The sequence below is a fragment of the Melanotaenia boesemani genome, chromosome 19 (genome assembly GCF_017639745.1).
Source record: "Melanotaenia boesemani isolate fMelBoe1 chromosome 19, fMelBoe1.pri, whole genome shotgun sequence".
Classification (NCBI taxonomy): Eukaryota; Metazoa; Chordata; class Actinopteri; order Atheriniformes; family Melanotaeniidae; genus Melanotaenia; species Melanotaenia boesemani.
Window position 1 is genome coordinate 19759298 of NC_055700.1, and position 23501 is coordinate 19782798.

At 39.8% G+C, this 23501-nt stretch overlaps 1 protein-coding gene across 4 annotated transcripts in view; it reads right to left on the reverse strand.

Moving 5' to 3' along the window:
- The window catches only part of LOC121629954 (A-kinase anchor protein 2), an 88413-nt gene that overhangs the window by 18444 nt on the left and 46468 nt on the right, over positions 1-23501 (reverse strand). For 2 of the 4 annotated variants that reach the window (XM_041969915.1, XM_041969916.1), the window contains exons 5-9: positions 21613-21727; positions 21357-21378; positions 19974-20099; positions 18288-19109; positions 11713-11798 (exon numbers count right to left, since the gene is read on the reverse strand). In XM_041969915.1, the coding sequence (XP_041825849.1) occupies positions 11713-11798; positions 18288-19109; positions 19974-20099; positions 21357-21378; positions 21613-21727 (1171 nt within the window). Of the gene's footprint in view, positions 1-11712; positions 11799-18287; positions 19110-19973; positions 20100-20211; positions 21176-21356; positions 21379-21612; positions 21728-23501 lie in introns of those variants that run through there. The other 2 variants (XM_041969919.1, XM_041969918.1) reach the window with 2 other exon arrangements.

Here is a 23501-nt window from a genome sequence, read left to right on the forward strand (position 1 = left end):
TTCGGTGCTGCAGTGAATAAACCTCCTCCCCTCTTCATTCACATCTCTCCTCCTAAAATACGCCTCAACCTGCAGCTGAAGGAGTGATGAACACTCATTCTGTCCTCAGATATATTTTACACTTACGTTATTTCTGCAGTTACTGGCTAATTAGCTAATGCCATGCTAGGTTGGGATAACCACAGCGATGTTATTGATAACATAGATGGGAGTGCCTTAGGCTAATTTAGCACAACTTTAGCAATGCAGCGTAAATAAAAAGCTGACCAAACAGAGTTAAACTGAAACTAGAGATATGCTGAGTCAATATTTCACAACATTATCATAAAGTTACCTGTCGGCAAGCTCCACTCAGCCCACTACTGTAATGTAACCTTACCGTAGCTAGCTACCCATTGTTGAAAAGACAGGGGGATGGCTGTGGGATTGAATGGAGTCAGAGCTCGATCTAGTGGACAAATGCCGCAGGGACATCCTTCTGCATGACCCTGACACTTAACAGCATAGCATTTACTGTTTTATGAGAAATTAAGAATAAATCGGCATTTAATCAGCAAAACAACTAATAAATATTGGCCAGTTTGAAAAGGGCTAATATCGGCCGATTTTATCGACCAGCCGATAAATCGGTCGGGCCCTAATAAAAATAAACTCACATTGGTGCTAGAAAAGCTGTTTTTTTCCCCCAAATAAATATATAAAATAAAACAAAATAAAATAAGCTGTAGCTTGGTCCCATTTCACATTTAAACTCTCTCTATGACAACAAGGAAACATTAGACATTTCCAGAACAGGAAAGAAAGGTGGACTAAAGGGAAAAGGTCTCAGTTACCTGTTGTGCCCTTACATTGATCTAGTGCCAAGTAAATTTAAGTATGTGTGCAGTCAGTCCAGGTTTTATAATCCTACTTAAAGCAAAAGCTTTTAGTGGGATGCTGCCAGTTACTGAGGCCAGCAGAGCTTGCACTTCTAACTGCTTCAATTTGCCACTCTCAGTATTAAATAGAGACTGGAATATGAAGATGACAATTTCAAGATAAAAGATAGATGGTAAAAAAAATGTCAACAAGTCAAATTAAAATATGTTGCAAACTAAAGGAAACAGCTGATTGGAATAAAGCCTATCACAACTCACAATTCATCTAAACAGGAAACCAGGAAGTTGGGTTCACTTGTATCTGTGGAAACGGGCTTCAACACAGGAAATAAACCAAAAATTAGAGTCCATCTGCACATAAAAAATATATAGACTGCTAGCAACATGCTGGGACTTTAACTGCTGTCAACATTTAGAAAAAGAACTGATCTAAAACACAAAAACTCAGCTCTGAGGGCTGCTTTAAACAACATTCATAAACCCAAGAGCTTTAGGGGAGTGAACAGACAAGGAGTAGAAGCAATAAAGGAATGTCCATACTGCGCAATTACAACCAATATGATGAGGCTGTTGTTTATCTTGAGCTACATGCACACATTAGCAAAGTGATTCTTCATTACAGCACTAGCAGAATAAGAATTAGGCAATTTTCACCTACCCACTTCCAGAGACCTCCAAACAGCAACCATACTGAAATCATCCCTTTTCAGCTTTGAGTGCAAAACATGTCTGGACTCACAAACTATTTGTGTCCCTTTGGAAACGTCTCGCAACGCCACACACTCACACACAACCCCGACCCCCATGGACCCCTTCATGGAGCAACAACAAAGGGCCCCACAGGAGCTCCAGTGAGATTCTCTAGGCTGAATACTAATGCTACACTCCACACCTCCCCACAAACAGACACACACACTTACATGCTCACAGATGAGGGCTCTTAGCAGAAAGGTCTGTGGTCAGACAGGGTGACTTGTTGTAGGCTGAAGCTCTTCAAACAGAGTTCAGCTAGCCAGATTAACACACCCAGCAGATGTACAAGAGAAAACACAGTTTAAGGGTAACGCTGAGCAGTCGTCTGTCATTATTCAAGTCTTGGAGGAGAGGTAATGACTGTATTGCTTTACTCTGTGTGTATAATAACAGTTCATACTGTGAAAGCAAAACAATCTGTACTTTGCTGGGCTCCCTTCCCTTTGAATGGTGCAGTGTGTGAATATTATGAGTCAGTTAATATATGGTCAGACAGTCACTGGTACAAAGCAGTATTTAAGACTCCAATGCAAAGTATAGTTTGTCCCGATGAACCTAAACTAAACATAACCAGTCTGTTTCAACATCTTTTACAAAATGATGTCACAGAATAAACAGTTCTCAAGATGAACAAGTAAAAAGAAAATGGCAAATGAAACTATTTCCTGACCACTAATCAAACTTGCTATACATTATCCTGCATATACGCTGCATCTGCTTTGCTAACCGTGTGATCCATGCTGTTGATAAAAGGTAATTTGGGGATTAATTCATTTAATTCAATTCTGATAGGATGAATAATGAAACATCTATAAAGTCATTAAGAGTAATAAGTTGATTGGATTAGCATCCTATCAACAAAATGGGCCAGACATCATAAATCATTGGTAATATGATTAGATATTACTAATGCCAGCAGAACTCTAATTATTAAACACAACCCAAACTAGATAATCTTGTACCTGTTATGTTCATCATTTGATGATATGATATGAAAATATAATTTACAATGGCATCTATCAGAAAAAAGTAGCATGGCATCTATCAGAAAAAAGTTGCATTTTCTCCTTGTTGCTGAATGCTCCAGGACTAATTTTCCATTAAGCATTGCCTGCCTTCCCCTCCTTTCCTCAGCTTCCATTGTAAAACTGTCCAGTCCTCCCCTGCTGTTAATTCAACAGGACACAGTACATGCTGTATGCTATCATTCGCTTCATTTCATACCAAATTATTACACCATGTACACTCACACAGTTAAGAGCACAAAACAACTCATTGTGTATTGACTGACTTTACCAGTCTTACAAGTTCTAAAATCACTTCCTCTGCAGTCCATCTATTACTACAAGTAATTACCTTTTAAGCTGTGACTGGAACCGAGCTGACAAAACTGCTAAGAAAGCTCATTTTCTTAAGAATCCGACAAAATAAAAATCTGAAACTGCGGGTTGAGCAGGAGGGAAACACATGAAGGGACAAACTATCAGTGTAGGAAGGGGAGACACATGGATGGCTGAGTTTGAGGGTTTTAAGGACGTGGTTGTGCATGCTAGCATGTGTATATGTGAGTTTCAGTTTGAGCAAGTGTGTGTATGTGTGTCTGTCAGAAGAAAAAGCCCTAGAGCATATAATTCTAATCCTCTCCCAGCATGAATCAACCTACTTTAGTATTTTGTCCAACAGCACTCTCAGAGCAGACCACACAATCCGGCTAACTACTAACAGACCAATACTCTAAGTTTTTTTCTGAAAGAGAAGTTTACGTGAGCTTTTATGTGGATTTCAAGTTGAGCCAAAAAAAGGCCACTAGCTTCACGCAAAACTGGGAAAGTGGTTTATAATGAATGCAAAGTTTTGTATTTTTTTCTAGTAGTTTAACATTAAAATTGCCGTTTTTTGTGTCATTTTATATTTTTCAGAACATGAATAATGTAGCTTTAGTAAACTGATGGAAAATGAAAAATCTCTAAACATTAAAAAATAGTAAAAATGAGTAAATTTCATGTTCAGTAAAAAGATGCCAATAGCTTTATGCCTAATTTGGGAAAGTGGTGTCTACCAAGTGCAAAATAGATCTTTTTCTTATCAGTTCCACACTTAAATTGCTTGATTGTTTGTCAAACACAGTTTTAAAAGAATTTGGAATATATAACTTTTATTGGTAATAGATGCCTGGCTTTTAAGTTATAATGGCCAACCTCCTGTTGGCAAACCACTAGTTAAACAGCATCTAAAAGTAAATCTAGCTTTGTTGGCTAGTAACAAGCTGGGTGTAATAGCTACATTTAACTAGCTGCAATTCAATTAACTGCAGCATGTTTTGATTAAATGCATGAGGCAATATGTGGAATTACAACAGCCCTAAAACAACAAAAAAAAACAAGTTTTCTAAAAAAAAAAAATCTACAGCAAAGTCAAGTGATAAAGTGACAAGTCTATCAAATAATAACCTCCAAGAGTCATATAAATAAACAAATAAGCTAAAGAAAAATGTCTGACAACACTACTTTTGACTGAACTTATTACACATCCCCAGCATACATATGTCATGAAAGACCAGTGGCTTTTTCCTATGAGCTACAATATATTAAGACTACTGCACTGACGGACTAAACCTTTTCCCACTGATAGCTTATAGCATTAGCTAGCTCTGCTCTGCCTCACCCTGAGAGGAGCAGTGCTGATCAACAGTCTATTTACGGAAACTAGCTCATTAGCCTGAAGTATTTAGACCTGAGGAAAGAAGCTTCAATCAGGACAAAGAAAAAAATCCCTGAGCCAACAAACATCTCTGAGCTTGGCTCTTACAGTTTCACCCATTTATTTGAATGCTACTTTTTCAGGCCACACTATTTCTTATTCATTCATTATTGGGGAAAATTGATTTGGATATTTATTGTTATGCATCAAATATGTTTACATTAAAAAAATATGGTTCATTCATGAGTAAAGTGATGCAAGAATAAAACATCTCAGCTAGGTCATTTTCAGTATGTTCCTCAACTGTGATTTGACTAAATATTAGCATGACTCACTGCAGGCATAGGCCATTGGCTGTCTATTTCACCTGACCATCTCCTCTGTGTCTTAGTGTTTTTAAAATCCCATTTCAACCACTTCAGAGCAGGCAGCTGACATGCTAGAAATTGTTAGTTGCAGATTTTGCTTGATTCTTTCTGAGAAAACTCTAAAAGTCTACAAAGAATTTCCTCACATTTGTTTGCCCTCCAGTGCCACAGAAAACCAGTCTGGTGACAATGGTGACAAGTCACACTACAGTGATGATACCAGCCAAGACCATTTGGGGATGGTCTCATGGTCGCTGTATCAGATGATCCTGGACTTTTTATGTGTGTCCAATTATTCTGGACAGGGAGTCCACATAAGACAACAGGAATAAGAAATAGTTTGTTCCCATGTTAGATGGTTAGAGTGGAACCATTGTAAGATTAAAGACTATTCTATCTGATACCAGGCAACCCACAATTTTAGACAGTTTCATCCATAACATAGCAACAATCTTAAAGTTATTTTATCCAGATAAGAGCGCACTGGTGACAAGGAAAGCCAACCTAAAGCCAGCATGGTCTTTTAATGCTCCAGTCTAGCTTGCATATGAGTATTCTGCAGCTTTCAATGTGTTGCACGATGCAGCCCTGACATAACAGGTCAACAATCTCCTCATTTCTCAGAACAACAGATAAAGTTTATCTGCATTCATTTTAAATCAAACTGCTGGCAGCTATAGTGAAAGTGTGGAATTTTACGTCTTTTTTATGATCTGTGCGTGCAGGTTTGCTGTAAACACAGTATTTCTGTTAGCAGGTGATTTGTGCTTTGCTATGAGTTCTGTGAATGGTTTGTGTGGCACAGTACAACAATAGTCGGTGAACACTGTGGACAATAGTGGGCAGTGGAGATTGTGTAATGGTGGCCATCACATGGTTGAGTTGTATTGTTGTATTTCCTGCAGCCCTTCAGTTCTCTTCCTCTCTGGAACACAAATGCAAACACCATAAAGAAAATACATTTCTAAGATAGAATGTGGCAAAAGAAAAAATCTATTGTAACTTTTAGGAGTTTTAATCCAAAATGTATGACATAAAAAACCCTACTCAGTTTGCATTAATATGGATTAAATGGCAATAAATGATAATAAATAATTCCAGGGTTTGTGCTTGGCACAAAACCACACCTGGTCCAAGACCTCTGAGTTACCTCCCATATCTATGTTTGGTGTGTCCGCTGCTGGAGTAACAATAAAGCCAATCAGAGCTTTGTAGGGAAAAAGAAGATAAGTTTTGTGTTGAAAACAGAATGCATGAAAAATCAAGGGTGCACAATGTCGAGACATTTAGGCATCAAGCTGTGATTTGTAAGGGCCAACAACAAGAAAACTGCTTGGAGCGCAGGAAAGAAAATAATCTTTAAATCACAAAACTACCGATAACTCACTATTTCACTGACATAAATATAAGGTTTGGCTGAAACAAGAAGACCTAAAAAAATGCTTTCATCGAGAAATGTTGAGATTCTGACAAATCCTTTTGAAAAACTCCCCACTAACCATCTCAAAGGGACTTTTTTAAAATCTATTATCAAAGTTCTAAGAGGTAAACCAGAAGCACACAGCCTCCACTGTCTCCCTTTGTCACTTTTAGCTGTCATCCATTCCCAGGGGGCAAACAAAAATAGACCCAAAGTGTCATAAACAGCCCAAAGAACTACTTAAAATTCCAGCCACTTGAGACATGCACAACATGAGGAAGCTTTCCTCAAATGCTGGGAAAATCATTTTCAAGGTTCAGTCTGATAACTGGCCAGAGGGGGTGTTTACATGCCTCATTTCTTTGACAAACAGCCACACCACATGTTGGCTTTATTATTAATATTATTTTCTCATTGTCAGCTGACAGTACACACATTCAGTTTCCAAACACGAGGGATGGAGGATAGGATATAGTATCACTGTCTTCCTGTTGGACGACTAGTAGAGTCTCATTAACAGATCAGCCATTGAAAAGACCATTGGCCAGTTAATGTCAACAAGGGTTCACCATGTGAGGTTATACAGACTTCCTACGAGTATCCGCCACTTCTCTCCCTCATGTTTTTCTGCTTTGTCCCAGCTAACACTGTCACACACACCTGCACTCCTTTATCTCCCTCTGTACCTATTATCTCTGTCTCATTTCTCCTGCAGTACTTCATTCTATTTCTTCCTCCTGTATACTCTTGGTTGAGCCAACCTCGGCATCATCAACGGTTACATAACCTGTGACTGTGTATATGTGTGTGTCTGCATTCTGGGAATAGGAGAGGTCTGGAGGAAGAAGACATCAGTGATAACTTTGTTGTTCCTGTCAATGTTCTCACACACTCCACAGTGCCGAGATGGGTGGGAACGGAAAATGTGTTTCCCTCAGACACACACACACCACTCAAACACACAAAAACCTGGGTGCAACACCATCAGACACTGCCTGTTTGAATAGGACGTTCAGTATGAGGTAGAAGCCTCCGGTCATCGACCATCCAGCTGAAATGGACATCTGGTTGTGGTGTAACTGCCTTGGCAAACAGTCTGTCTGAATTGGCAGGCTGCTGCTTAGCTTCGAGATTTCCAGAATCAGCTACCGATTTCAAATGATGACCAAACAAAACAGTGAGCACAAATGATCTTTTTCTAAACAGTGTGGACATTTAAAACAAGCCTTAACGTGTTCATGTTGCTGATCAAATCTGCTCAGAATCTCACACTTAACTTCATGACAGTTCCACTGCATCGAGGAGATGCTCCACAAATCTACAAGTTACCTCATTCTGGCATGAGGTCTGCTGATAAAACTACGTAGAACAAAACAAATTTGAAGATAAATATGTTGTTTTCATGTGTTTTGGATGACGCCCTGATTCTTTGCTTCCTCTTGCCAGGTGGCTGTTTCTGCAGAGATCAGCAGTGTAAACTGCAAAATAAACAACAGCTGCCAAATATTACACTGACTAAAAAATGATCACATTTCTTAACAGAGCAACTGCAAGAATGTGCAGAGACAAACCTCTGAAGTCACCCTTCCCTGTGGCTTTGCTGAGGTCAGCTGCACTCAGTCAAAATGTCAGTAACTCCACTGTGATGTAAAATCAATCAGCATGACTGAAGGTGATGAGAAATCGAGGTCAAGTTGATTATATTTGAAGCTGCAACAGCAAAATAAACACATTCTTACTTAAAACAAAAAAGAGTAAATGATTGAGGACATTTCAACTGAGAATGTATACACAATTAGACAGCATCAAGATAATCCAGGATAAGGAGGATGTTACTGTATCAAAACATGTAATCCTGCAACATGATGTCCTTCTGTCATTGATCATGTACACTGTTAAAGACTGTTATGAACGAATTGGAAGTTGCTTAGCAACAGGAGGCAAAGAAACAGTATAAAAGAAAAACCTCACCACTGAAAAAATGCTTTTGCAAACAAATAAAGTCTGGCTTCATGCAGTTTGCTCTGAGCAGATACCAATTCTAGCTTTCTGGTATCATCCCTTCCAGCTGATGTGACATGCAAACACAGCTATGACTGCCTCTACTCTTCTTCATCTTTTCAAAAATGTTAACACAAGCAGTTAATAGTGAAAATACAGCTGATAAGTGCTTTTTGATAGAGGCAGAGCAGACTTGACCACAGAATTTCTAAAAAAGCTAAACCATTTTCCATGCATATCAGCCTCAGGAATACAGTGGCACTTTGCTACTGCTGACTACTGGATAATGAGCCATTATGATACAAAAATGTGTCTGGACTGAATCAAACACAACATTATATGTCTTTTTTCTCTTTTCTCTAAGTGATAAATACAAAAAGCAGCATCAACAAAGCTGACTCCATCTCTCTCCCAATTAATTGAATGTGTGGGGGATGAAAAGCAGGTTAAGGTCATTCCAATATCTAGGTTAAACTGATGCAGAGAAGGAGGAGGAGCACAGGGAGCCAAAGAGAGACATGGAGACTACTGCAGCAAGCAGTCTGGTCCACTAACCTCCTTTGCTCGTCTCTCTCAAGAGAAGAAGATGCAGTATCCTGTGTCCTGTTCACTTTAAACCCAATCTGTATCATTGCATGCCTTGTTTCCATTCAACAGACAACACACACGCACATCCACACAACTTTGACATGCAAATAAAGCCAAACGACCTCCAGGCCAGCAGGCACGCACAATCACATATCAATACTTTCTCTGGAAATCCATTAATGTCAGTTTTTTTTCTCTTTTTTCCTAAACGGAAAATCATCTTAAAAGGCTTCTTTCTTAGGTTTTTATTGCTACTTAATTCAGTCCTGTTGTACATGTGAGGAAAAAGATGTGCAAAGCGTTGATTCCCAGAGCTCCTTAGCCTACTAATTACGGGATAATAACCGGGATTAGTTTTAACAGTGGAAAAAACTGAATGCGTAGCCAACCTGCTGACCGCTTTTTCTTCTTTTTTCTATTTCCTTTTCTGTCCCCTCTTTGTCCTCTTCCCCAGCGTACACCTCGACCAAACCGCGGCTGCTGCACCAGGGGTCGGTGGGACGTGAAACAAACGAGGCAGAGAAGTAACGGAGCGGATCCTCACGCGGTCCCAGCAGCAGCTTAGAAGCAGTAACGGCAGCTTCAGTCTAGGATGACATTTAGCTCTTTTTACGCGCCGGCTTTTCCAACCGGCAGATTCCTCCTCCTCCTTCTCTTTTTTCCCTCTCTCTCTCTCTCTCTCTCTCTCTCTCTCTCTCTCTCTCTCTCTCTCCCTCCCTTTTTTCTAGGCACGCGCGCTGAATAATGCAGGACTCGCGAGGTCCCGGGAGTGCTTTCTGTCCCGTTCCGGGGACAATCAGGGAGCGAGCCGCCAGCGCGAGCTTCAGCCAAGCACAATGAGGCCGACCTGAGCGGATCAGGTTACCGCCGTACTGCCTTTCATTCATTCATTTATTCAGCCGCTAAACAATCTGACTGCAACCCGGCCAGGCCCCCCTTATGCCCTGCATCAGTACCCCACTTCTCTGCTTCCACACCTCTTCCTATACGCCCCCTGCAACATGTGCTCAGGTGGCGTTTGTAGATTTACAAAAACAAATTTAACAATCTACAACAGATTATGATAGTAACCTAAATTTAGTTAAACACAGGGGTGTTAAGGTCTGCTTCTTTCTCTTTTTTTGCTTCTTTAGCCTCAGCTAATCGGTGAAAATATCCCAATATCCCACCAATAACAAAATAAGAATATTACACAACATAAAAAATAACATTTACTACACCCTTATAATATAATTACAGTAAACTTGAAACTGGGCATCCTGCACAAGTTCCTAAATATAATGCACAACATTGTCCCCCATTTACATGACATTGCAATTAAACAACCGTGTTCAGTCAGAGGCTGCAACATAGAAAATGACTTATCACTATAGCCTATTACAGGTTTCCTTGGGATTATCATTTATAAAAAATATTCTCTTTAATTACCACATACCACACTTTTAGGTGTATAACTGTAAAAGTGCATAGCAGATAGCACACTGAGATGTCTGTTTTAAAAAGTTTCAACAGGGACATGTTTGCAGGGACATGCCTTCTTTTAACAAGAGTCTTAGTATTTGTATATTTTGGATAATTCCTGTTATTTTTAAAGTGAAGTAAGACGGACTGTACTTAAATTGTGCTTTTCTAGTCATGTTGACCACTCAAGCACTTTAACACTACATGTCACATCACCCATACGCCCATACAGCACTTCTATTGTTATATACCAAGTGCTTATTCCTATTACACGCATTCATACCCCCAAACACATTGGGAGGCAACTTGGGGTTCAGTGTCTTGCCCACATGTAATCGAAGCCTGAAATTGGGTTGGCAGACGGCTGCTCTTCCTTCTGAGCTACAGCCGCCCCATCGGCTTAATAAATTACACTAAAAAGATGTAAAAACCTGTATATATTATTCAACATTACTGGTGCCCTTACGGATGTGCAACTCAGCCCTGCCATGCTCACAAAAGTGAACCCACATAGCATCTGGCTTTTGAACTTTGTTCTGGTACAGGCCAGAAGGTCCTTTACATATTAAGACTGGAGACCAGTACAGACTTAAGGAAACAGATTGTACACTCATTTGTCAGAGACCACACAACAATTTTCCCTTTTAGCTAAAAAATGGTGGTAGTATTCCTGAATATTTTTTCTGTTCTGTCTTTGTATAGTATAGTTCTTGTGATACATTGGTTTTTCAAAAGGGCTACTTAGTTCGTACAGGTCATCAGCTACTGTAGCTACAGAGAGAGTCTGTGCAAGTTTGAAAAATGATAGAAATGCTGTAGAAAGATATCTCAGCACACTGTGCAACAGTTTTGAATTGCAGTGAATCACTGAAATGCATCCCAAATCTGTCCCCAAGCAGATGTCTTCAACACAGTCTACAATAAAATCACTCATGCGTGAGCCCGAACTCCAGATGGATTGTCACTAAGAGCAAATACAGTTGCAACTTGTACTCTGTAGTGTCACATGGGGAAAAAAAATATATATTATTATATATAATTATAAATAAATATTAATTATTTTTTATTAGCCTGTATCCAGTTTCTTGTCAGGTCATGTGGCCAGGAGTGGGAATATAACAGAATTCCCTAGATGTCAATTTATCTTCCAGAGAAGAACACCAGTCCCAACATCTTGCCAGCACAGCGTTCTTTCAAAGATTTATGCTTCTTAACATCCTTTACAAAATCTATATTTCCAATTGTGGTAAATGAAAATTAGACAGGAACTTGAATAAATTTAGACCAATCTGACACACATACACAGAGAATGCGCAACTTCAGTAAATGGTATCCAAAAATTATGGGAAAGTTGTTGAGAAGCTCATAATTTTCCCCAAAAATGTGAACAAATTGTCCTGGTAGACATCTGCCTGGTGTAATTTTCTATTTTAATATGCAAAAATTAATATTTTAGAATTTTATTTGTAACGTAGTGTCATTGTTCTTAATTGTACCACAACACTTTAAAATCTATAGTTACCTATCAATATGTTTTACTTACCATGGCAGTGTGGGGATGTCTGCTTGAAATAAGATGTTCACAGCCATTTGCTGTTGTTACGGTAACCCCTGGTGTTTGGCTGTAACCTGTGATCAAACAAAAATTTATATTATTGATGACATTGTGATAGCCTTCTTATTAATATCCATTTGCACTTGTGGGAGAATTATTTCAGGACTGTATTTCATGTTGATGTCATTACACACCTTTTTGACAGCATATTTGGGCACTTGCAGCATGAGAAGCTCAGGTGTTATGAATGACATTAACAATGGTTGATTTCCTATGAATACTTCTGTAAACCATCACAATGAGCCGGCGTGGTGATAAAAGGAACTTTCTGTAAACAGAATGCTGTCATCATCTATACAAATGCAGTGACATGTCAAATTATTTGCTGTTTCACCAAATACCCACAGCTTACCTAACCTAAGCCAAATAATAAATTAACACAGGTGTATTGAAGTGTTTAAATTGATATCTGGTCATATTATTCATTAAAAATATAATTTCTAACCTCTAAAGACATTCCCACATGACAATCCTGAAAAATAATTCTGTTTAAGTAAATAACTTAAAGAGATGAAAATCAGTCTGTCCTCTAGGTGTGGATTTGAAAGAATGATGCACACTTGCATCATGGAATGTGTAGCCTGGACAGAATGAGGCAACTATAAACCTCAGTCTACTTTAAAAGGTTTGGATAATGTTAGAGGCAATCCTTATAGTTGGGGCAACCCAAAAGAATATCTCTGTATGCACAACAAAGTCTATAAATCTGTCTACAGCACACTTTCTGACTGTACTTCATCTTGGTCCTACTCTGTGTTTATTTAGAGATCTGCTTTCAAAATGAGGTGCACATCCGATTTCATATCACATCATCCACAACCTCCTGACACCCACACTCACTGCAGCACTGCTGTAAGAGTGGAAAATATCAAAAGTGATTCTATTACTGAAGAACTACTACAGAACTACCATTCCTCTGTCAACTATTGGATACTGAGGCCAAAGCTAAAACTACAGTAGTCAAACTGATGAGCAGCAATACTGTAGCAATTGCATGCAAAGGCATATTTATTGTGCAGTTCCTTTAGAAGAGAATATTCTACTCTGTTCTTCACATCGACATAATCATTGCTTTGCAGACTGTTACTGCTGTGTTTATCATTAGTGAAGTAAATATAACAGTTGAGACAATCTAGCAACCAAACACTGCTTAGAGTTTATCTTTTCAACTATTTCTACCAAATCATTCTCTATAATGAGTACTTTCAGTTTTTAATATCCTATCGCTTCATATTTCTCTGCATTTCCATTAAGTTAAAACTTACATACAGAACATACAGTAAGAATGGTAATGACAGTATTAGACAATATTAGTAGCAGCAGCGTTAACAGCATCAGCAGTGATATTAGATCTGTATTAAATCTTGTTCAAGCATAACAGGAAGTAAGCTTGTGCTACTTTGTTGCATAAATAATCATGCATTAGAATTTTTAACTGATCTACATTTATGTCTTGTTGTTTGTATTTATAATTTGACATGTTATGTACAGTGTCGTGATGGTAGTTTAATTATCATTTCTCTTTATTTGCTGATTGGATTATAGAGCTACGTCACTGCAAATGAGACAGTAGAAAAAGCCTGCAGCAGTCCAGATCACAATCTTAGTGTGGAACAACTCCTGACACATGTACAATCCCCTTGTCTTGTGTTTGTCTGCGTGAGAGAGGCCAGTAATTATCTGCAGTCATGGCTTCTGTTAAAGACACCATCATGAAGATAAGTCAATTAGTGGTTATTATCACATCCTGGGTACTGACTGAGAGAGAGAGAAAGAAAATGTGTGTATGTGGTCTAAGTACTGTGTCCAGATGCTGGTTGTCATAGCATGACTAATATAATCATTTATCACACTCTATTGTATCCTCTGGGAAAGTGTGGGTCATGTTTGTGTTGTTTCCTGGGATCATATTTAAAACAGTAGCAGTCTGTCATCCAAGAGGAACATACATTATCAAAGGAAACATGGCAGCAGCATTGCTATGTGCTGAAGGAATCCTGATAAATCATCAAATTCAGCTGTTTGTTACTGTACAGCAGTTAAAATACAGGTCAGTGGACACAGTCTGTTATATATAATTAATTTGTAAAAACCTTCATATTATTGAGAGAGGAGTTTTATTCAGGTGTGTAATTTATAATTTGGTTGTCTTGATCTTATCATGCCCTCTTCCCCCTCTTCTCACGTGCTATGAAGGTGCCATTAGAGTCAGGTGAGTGGACTGGCAGTGATTGTAAATATGTTTTCTGACTGTGGGGTTACCTGATATATAGCGTGTGCAAACAAAACCTTAATAGACTGATTCAATTTAATCTGTTTGTCTCATTTAGTTGCATTCAGCCTGCTTACCTTCTTTCCCTTTCAGGCTGCATTATACATGTCAACCTACTATATCTGTCAAAATATCCTAAATTATTTAAATTATTTGGTGTAATCAGAAAGTGTGAAAATAAGGAATTGGGGGTTTTTATTCTGGGCTTATCACTGACACAATAGTTCATAAAATGATTAAAAAGATCTCCATCTTAACATACCTAACTATAGTACAAGTTAAATTATTTACACTAAATAATTCACATGAATCAATAATATAATTGCATGTAGGGCTTGTTTTCATTTACTTCTAATGCAGGATTTTATATAAGTGATATTATTCAAAGAGAGACTGAATACTTCCTCTACCACTGATCCCACTTAGTCAATATATTTTATATTTGATACCATGTACATGAGCAGTTAGGAGTCATGCTAAAAGAGAATATAAAAAACTCGCCCTTGCATAATTTTCCATAAAAGGGCAGCTGACAATACATTATTTTCTTTGCATTTAGAATATATGTAGCAGGAGCTAAATTTGTACAATCATGTTGGATTTAAATCTGCATAAACCTGTGATGCTACAGAGTGGGGCAACTAGTCAATTGCATTTCTTAACAGCTTTCTCATGTTATCAGCTGGGCTGCTACTGTCGCTTCAGTGTAAATCTAAATTCAAAATTTGATTTCTTTATAAAAGAATCATATTCTGTACTTCATTCTTGTTTAATTATTCAGAATTTCAATGCTGTCCTCTATTCTGAATTGCCTCGGATCCAAGAGCTTGTGAAAACAATCAAAGAATTTGTATGTGTCTTGCATGACTATTCAAAACACAATGTGCGTGCTCTGTTAGTGGCATTGGGTATCATAACAGCTGGGTGCATTATGGACAGCCTGTGATCTTTCTGTCAGCAGCCAATGAAAAAGTGAATGTTAGAGATAGATGGAAAGAACAACAAGCAGGAGACAGCAGGGGGGCACTGGAGAAACTCAGCTTTATTGACCAAAGATAGAGAGAGGTTACAGATGTCAGAGCCAAGAGAGAGAGAAAGGAAGAGAGAGGATGTGACAGAGGGAGAGTGGAGTGCAGAGAGAGGCGTGAACAATAGAAAAAATGGCTCCTTTTTGTTTTAACAGTCCATTAAACCCGAAGGGCAGGCAGACAGGAAAACAGAGACCCCTAAAGAGTAAGAGGAGCACTGCAGGTGTGGCAGTGGGGCTGGTAAATTCAGTACATCTGCTGTTCCATGTCCTTGCATTACATCCAAAACACACGCACACACAATGACTCAAACAGGCAAACTTGATTGGTCAGTTTCAGTCCTCAAACTTTTTGTGAAACTGATTATAAGTTCATTTGAAGGTACATACAGGAAGTGCTTTCCCCCCCCTCTTTGCTCTGTTGATTTCTGTGTATGCTTGCACACTGGGGAAACAAGAACGAAACTTTCCAGAACACACACTTCTGCATAGTCTCCTCAGTCTTCAAAACCAAACAGCTGTGTGATGAATATGCTTTGCCCAATCTGGGACACTGAACAGGACAAATCTCCTGACTGTCTCCAGCTTACATAAACCTAAAGACCTTTTGTCACCTAAAGTTGAGAAGAGAGAGAAAAGTTGTGTGAGGTTAATTGTGAGATCACACAGCAAAGCAGTGAGGTGAAAGCGTGAAAATATGAAAGCTCTCATTTGTGCACTCATAAAGTCATCTTAGAACATGTCTCATAGCATAACTTCTAGATTCCTATATAGATATGGAAAATAAAATAATCACTTAATAGAATATAGAGCATATTTACATTCTTTATCTACACAGGAAACCATATCATGGTGTTCCTGCTTATGTGACCAATCATGCAGCCTGCTGGACTGACTGACAGCAGCAGTGGCCAATCACACAAAAGCATGAATGCTTGCTGGGCAACTTGCAGGTTTGCACTGACTGGACAGTTTATACCTGTAAACAGTCATGTAAGAAAAGAGCTGATTTACCAGTTAACATCTCAGTGCTTGATATATGCTTTTTTTTTTTTTTTTTTTTTTTTTTTTTGTCAGTGAATCTTGTTTTTTTTACCTTCATTCTAATTACAACTATAACCAGAGTTAGTACACTGAGTAGAAAAAGAAGTTCTGCTTCTTAGTTGGAGATCAGGATCAGTAAAGCTGTCCAGAAAATCAACTAAAAACAACTGCATAAATTAGGTTTAGGTCCATATTTGAGAGTTTTTCTCGTTTCATGCAGTTATTCATGTTCTGAATAAGTCTTTACCTTACATTTGGACCAAGACTAGAATTTAACTAATAACATTAGAGGCACTTGGTTAAAAAAAACCCCTTAAATCTCATAATTTGGACCCGAGATGCCTCCTTTGCTTCTTTGTAAGTGTTTTGATATAAGCTTTATTGACCCTGCTCTAACAACGTCTCTGTGATGGCATAGTGTTATTCACTAACTCTAAAGCATCACCATTCAAAGATACTAGAAACATAAGAAATTTTTCCATCCTAAAGCATTTACTGACATTCAACAGAAAGAAGATGCTTTTTAGAGATTCTTCTTAAAACTCCAGCCAAGTACAGTGTTTTATTATATATATATATATATGTATATATATATATACATACACACATATATATATATATATATATATATATATATATATATATATATATATATATATATATATATATATATATTATAATGCTATAATTACACCTGGCCTTCATTTTGTGTAGCACCCTTGTAAATGAGGGCCTGATAAATAACTGTTGCCAGAGCTGGCAGTGTTTTCAGTCTCTTTGTATTACAAAAAAAAAAAAAAGATCCCTACTGGTGTTCTGCATCAATTAAATGATTTTACTGAAACTCATTTCAGCACAGCTATCCTGGTAATTTTGTACAATAGTAGTGCTTGTTAAGATTTGTTTTTCACATCTTTGTGCCCAGGCTGTTCGCAATAACCCTTTATTTTCTTTCCTTTTTAGTTTCCAGTGTTGCAAATACAGAATGTGTTCCCCTTGCTGCCAGAGCATGTTTGTTAAGCTGCCATTTGCATCCTGTGCTCCATAGCAATTAGACACACTGGAAAAGGTGGCTTTATAGATCCTACTGGCTGCCAAGTGGTGATCCTTATTATTGGCTGCTGAGTTAGGAAGTACTAGAATTGGAGGAAATGACCTCAGCAGTGGAATAGCTGGAGTTAATGGAGGAAACAGTAGAGGGAGATGAGGGAGGAAGAGAGAATGCTAACACAAGTGTCAAAAACTCAGTTTCCCATGGAAACAAGCATCCCAACAACTCAATGGCCTTTTGAGTTTCAAAACAAGAAAAAAAAGGAGAAAATGTTCATAAAACAACAGCAAACAAAAGTAAAAGTTTAATAGAAACATCTAATAATCTCTATATTATGTTAGGACTATTAGTGTGGTAGAATGAATTGAGAATGAACAGGCACAAAAAGAAACCAAGGCAACAAGTACCCACCTCATCAGAGAGAGTCTGTGCAAGTAAAGGGGATGGGTTGGTTGAGTTCATACATTGGGTGTGTGGTTGTTTTTTGTATGTATGTGCAGCAACAGCAAAAGGAGCATTGGCAGAGAAGGAAATTACTCAAAAGAAAAAAAAAAAAGGCTGTCTGTTTAATAAACTGACTTAACAAAGGACATGATCTGGTTGATTGATAGAGCCATTTAGTTTGGTTTGACAGCACATCAGTGGCACTGATTGTCCTTAAGCCTTATATACGGGAAGTTTTGTGTGGCAAAGTTTAAGCTGTTTAAGCATCAATATCTCTAAGTGTCTGATTTCCCCATAATTATAGCAGCAAGACAACAGCTTATTTCCTGCATATTGATGTTGAAGTTATGAAATGAACAATATTGCACAAGAAGACAGATGATGCCCTTGTGTTGACAGAAAATAATGAAAGAGAGCAGAAGTGACAATGTGGTTGAGTAAAAAGTTAAAAGTCAGACAAGAGAGTGTGTACGTTTGTGTGTGTGTGTGTGTGTGTGTATGCCAGCCAGGCAGAGTCCAGAGGAGGAGGAGGAGGAGGAAGGCAGGGCTTCTGTTAGTAACCATCCAGAAACAGAGGAGAAGAGGGTAATAATAAAAGGTTGGAAGAGGGACAAGATTCAGTCACATGAGGATGCAGCACTGGCAGCGTTTCCTCTTGTCTGTACCTGTGGCGGGGGTGAGGCCCGGCGGGGGGGCCGTGCTGGCGTCTGGATTTGCAGGAGGTGAGGATGCGCTGTCAGGCTCACGGCCGTCAGATGACAGTTCGGTGCTAACGGCTTCAGATGTGGCCGGCCGCCCTGACACGAGGTCAGCCGCAGTGCCGTCGATGACAGAGATGTCAGTGACCGTCTTCTCCCTCAAGGATTTCTCGTCGTCTTCATCAATGAGAACAACCTCGGCCTTCACGGCACCATCAAAGCCGAGCAACCGCCTACTCTCGCTCACGTCCTCAATGTCCTGGTAGCCGAGGAACACCATAGTGACCGGATGCTCCGTGGTGGCTTGGGGTGGGGAGGTGAGCTCATTGCCCGGGTGGGCTGAGGAGCCTGGTTGGGTTGTGATGGGAACAGAGGAGGGAGGCATCATGCCAAGGCGGGTTTCTCTCTGGAGGGAGACCTGGGCTGGGGGGCTAGAAGGGATGGATGGCGGGGCGCAGGAAGGGGGAGACAGATCATCAACATCTGCTGGAGAAACATATGCCTGTGGAGCAGATGTCACCTGACCCCTCCTGCTGTCTTCTCCTCGTACTGCAGGCCTGGCAGCTCGCTGGACCAGCCGGTCAACCTGCTCAGAGCTCCAGCCATTCTCCACAGTAGTGGTGGACACGCCCCCAGAGGAAGTGACCTCGTAGACCACTTTTCTGCCGTCATCGTAGACTTTGACCCCGCGTGAAGCTGCGTCCAGCGGGCTCACGCGGTTGGCTGAAAGGATGCGCTGCTCACCGGTGTGTGGGTCGTGCTGCACGTTGATCTCCATGGCAAACATTGCTGTTAGGAGGGTGGGTGAGGAGAGAAAGGGAGGAGGGGGGAGGGAGTGGGGTTTGAAAAAAGGGTTAAGGTGGGACCGGTGGAGGAAAAAGTGAAAGGGTGAAGCGTGAGGACAGGGACACAGTGTTTTCTAACTGAAAAAACAAACAAATAAACAAACAAATACAAGTGAACAAGTGAACTTATTCAAACCACTATGAATGCAGTTAGTAACCTAGATTAAACAATAAGTTTAAGTTTATCCAAAAATCCGTTAAGCTACAGAGACACAGCATCAAGCGTGGAATAAATGAAATATCTTAATGTCAGCATAACTAAACTAACCAAATAAACATGGATCACATTTGTTAAGATTGATAATAGTTGCTGTGGGAATGTTTCCCTCAGATAAACATTTTTAATAGTCTTTTCTAAGTGCAAAGGATAATGAATGATCTTACTTACATTCCCTTTTGTTTTGGCACAGTTCTCATACTTATTTACTGATGTTAAAGCAGTAACGGTGCTGCAATTGCATCATTTTTCATCAAACTGTCCTAAAGTCTGAGTTGTGGTTTTATAAAGCTCCAAAGTGAACATTAAATAAAGATTTTATTTTATGATTATTGCTGTATAATTACGGCCATTGTTAGGCGTGATCATGCGAGTGTGTCTCAAAAGTACTAGCCAGCATAGTTAGTATTGATTCTGTCCCTGATGTCTACATGCTTTCATATATTTGCGCACACATTTGCGCATGTTTGCCTGTCTGTCCTCTTTGTGAGGTTCCTCTGGTAATAATCCACTTTGGCTCAGGCCCAAAACTTTCCTGTCCTCCCTTCCTCCCTCCCTCACTCTCTCTTCTCTCCCCTCCCTTAGTCTTACCAGGTCTTGGTACGCCGTGCTCTCCAGAGGCAGGTGGGCCGCCTCTGGGCTGTGCAGCCAGGACAAGGTGGTTGGGATCGGGGTCCATGAAGTCCGAGAGAGGGGCGGACATGTGGCTGGTAGCATCTAGTGAGCCGGAGCACAGGAGGGATAATGACACATGGTCAGTGGGATGAAATCGTGAGGGAAAATTGCACAACACACACACACATGCACAGGCACAGACACCCACTCTAACTTTAGCTGCATGCTGATATACGAATGTGCACACTGGGTACACGTGCGTGCACGCACACACACCAGAGATGTGAAGCCCCACCCTGAAAGAAAAAAACAAAACAAACATGCATACAGCCCTGCCTCCCCAGAGAAACTAACCACACCTTTGTGTGACCCCCACCACACACACACACACACACACACACACACACACACGTAGTCTAACTTTCCTCTGTGTTTCTGTGTCCACAGCAACACCAGTACCCCAGAGGTGCAGTGCTTATGCAGCAGAAGTGTGTGTGTGTTTGTGTATTTTCCACTGCTTTATGTGTGCACTTGTGTTTCTATATGTGTGTGATGGTAGGAACAAAGCTTTGGGGGCTTACAGGGCTTGTTGGTGAATAGCAGAGGGATAAAGCCAAAGGCTGCAGGCTGCAGAGTCATGGCCTTGTGTGTGCATGCGCTTCAATGGTCTCGCTGAGCCGGGTTCTGTGTGTGTACGAGCACGTTTTCGTGCCAGTGTGTGTTTGTGTGCAGCTGCATACAAATGTTTATGTGTGTCCCTGTGAGTGTGGTGGAGTGTTCAGGGGTTCAGAAGTGTGCTTTGGCTTGCATCTCTCCTACCTCAGCGAGATTATTATCCACACACAAACCCACACACACGCAGAGGCGTGTGTGCACGAACACACACATACAGTAGATAGTTCAAGGATGTGCATTTTCAGTGTGTATACATAAATGTATAACCTGTTCTCATTCCAAAACAGTACAATTTTTGTCTGAGCTAGCAGTGTCTCTCTTGGCGTCAGGGCTGTGATGCTCTCACAGGGACAATATTTGAGGGAAGCAAACTTTGGTTTAGGAATGATCAACAAAATCCACATGAAAAGCTAAGATGAGCAGCAGCTGATTAAGTTAAGGGAGTTTTTGTTCTGGTGACCATCCTTCATGTGGTTTCACTTTTGAGTACCTCATGATTCTACTGAAACAAAATCCACTTCATTAGAATGAAGAAAAGTACAAAGTTTGGAACAAGATATACTCTCTATCAGTATTAACCTTAGTCCTGAAAAAAAAACAAGTGGTCTACAATCTGTCACCAAGAGGTAATGACAAAGCAGAAGTATGTACTTGTCAAATGTGTATGTATGTCATTTGCCATACCTTCATCCTGGGTCATCAAACTCTGAAAGAGAGTGAGAGAAAGTCAGTTTGAACCAACTCAGAATGAATCATAAAACTGAAATAATATATATCAGGTTTGCACCTTAGAAAACAGTCATGTGTGTGTAACACTGCATGCACTGCAGCGGATATTAGAGGGGCTAGACTATTTTCTACAGCACAAGCTAGTATGGTTTCAACATGACTATATTTTCAAAGTCACTGGGTAATTTCTCTACTTAGTTTTGGAAAATACCTTCTGCAGGTCTTCTATGGAGCGTTCTGTCTCTTTTAGGCGTTCTCGAAGGACTTGCTCTTTGGCCGAAATCTGAGACTCTTCACTCTCAAGTGAGCCAATTTCAGACTCCAGTCTGGAAACACCCATGCAGACACACACAAAACAACATTTTCTATCAGTATCAGTAAAAGGTGGAGAGACTAGTCATGCACAGAAGAAACCTCTGAAAATTATGCATCTGCATACATCTGGTTCTTAGTGAACCAGACCAACCTTTTTAAGTTTAAAGATCGAATAACATAATTTATATAACGCATAACACAAAAATATCCATCATGAATGGGAAATTGCATTAAAGAAAACGAAGCAAAACAAAAAACCAGTAAGAGCATAACACCTCTGAGTGAAAGTAAAATCTGCACATCCTAATGAGGGATGTAATGCAGTTTAGCACTGGCATTGTCTGCTACCTTGATCTTAGAAGTGTCTGACATTCTTTTGACATTTTTATCTGGAAAAGGACAACCTCAACACATCTTTAGCATTCAAAACTTGCACTTGAAATAGGCCAATGTTTACATGAAAGAGCACAAAGATTGTAGACATTTAAAAGATGGATGTTATAACAATAGTAGGAAGCAGTCTGGGAGGAGGACCAGCATTTGCTTCCTTGCTTTAGAATTCAGTCCTCGGGGACATGAGGAATTTGTGCGTCAGTGTGTGTGAGCAAGAATGTGTAAAAGAGATACTAAAGTTCATAACAATGCCATCAACCAATAGCCCTCCCATAGAATACAAGCATTAATAGAGCCCCTCATATTTTTAAGATTGGAGACCATGAACAAACTATGGTACACACTGTCCTCACTGTATTGTTTAATATTTGAAGGACATTTGACCTGAGGCACATTGCAGTGACATAAGTACACAGCTTATTAGCATGAGCTGACCTAAGAGAAAGTATACCTTCTTTCAGCTGTTGTGGAGATTTCGCACATTTCTCTTTAAATTATGCTATCAGACTGTAGAAGTTTTGAGCATTCATTTGTGCACAGTTCTTTTGAAGTCCCATATTTCATTCAGGTTGATGTCTGTACTGTGACTGAGCCATCACCAACATCTTGATTCTTTTCTGTTCCATTATGTTGTAGATTTGCTGCTTTTCTTGGGGATCGTGGCCCTGTTGCATGACCCAGTTTCAGCCAAACTTTAGTGGTCACACGGATGGCCTCACATTTGCATGGTAAAAACTTGGGTTGAACTTGTTGGGTTGTTCACTCCTTGGGAAGATTGACAGCTAAGTTTCCATCTTTCTTACTGTAGAGTGATGGACTCCAGATTTTCTGGAAATGGCCTTATAACCCTTCCCAGATTAATGGGCAACATTACTGATTGTTACTGGTGTCTTTTTTTTTGAGAAAACCTAATTTGAAGACAGAGTAGATAATTTTAATCATGTTGTGATATTATTAAATATTATTAAAAGAGTATAAGGATTTTTTTGGGTGGATTTGTCAGTCCTCACAAAATTGAACACTTTTGGCTGCTGATCACTGATCTTTGTCATGGAGCGGCTGGCTGGGCTGGTAGAAATCTTTTTTTCTTAAAGACTCCACCTAAGCTTTCAGTCTTTCAGGAGTACTGGGTAGTCTGTTTGGTGGTGCCTATCCTCTCCACCATAAGCTGGCGCAAGGCTGGGGGCTGCAGCAGTTCCCGACCAGATCCTCTTAGCTGCTATGATGAATGTTTGGCCATCTGGGTGATTTATAGTCTATTCAGACTGTTTTTGTGACCAGATTTCTCTTGGTGTTTTTCAGTAGCCGGGAGATCGGCTACATGGAACCGCTGCCTTCCTGGAGTTTGACTTCCCTGTCATTTCGGGAGACCTCCAACTGGACTCACCCACT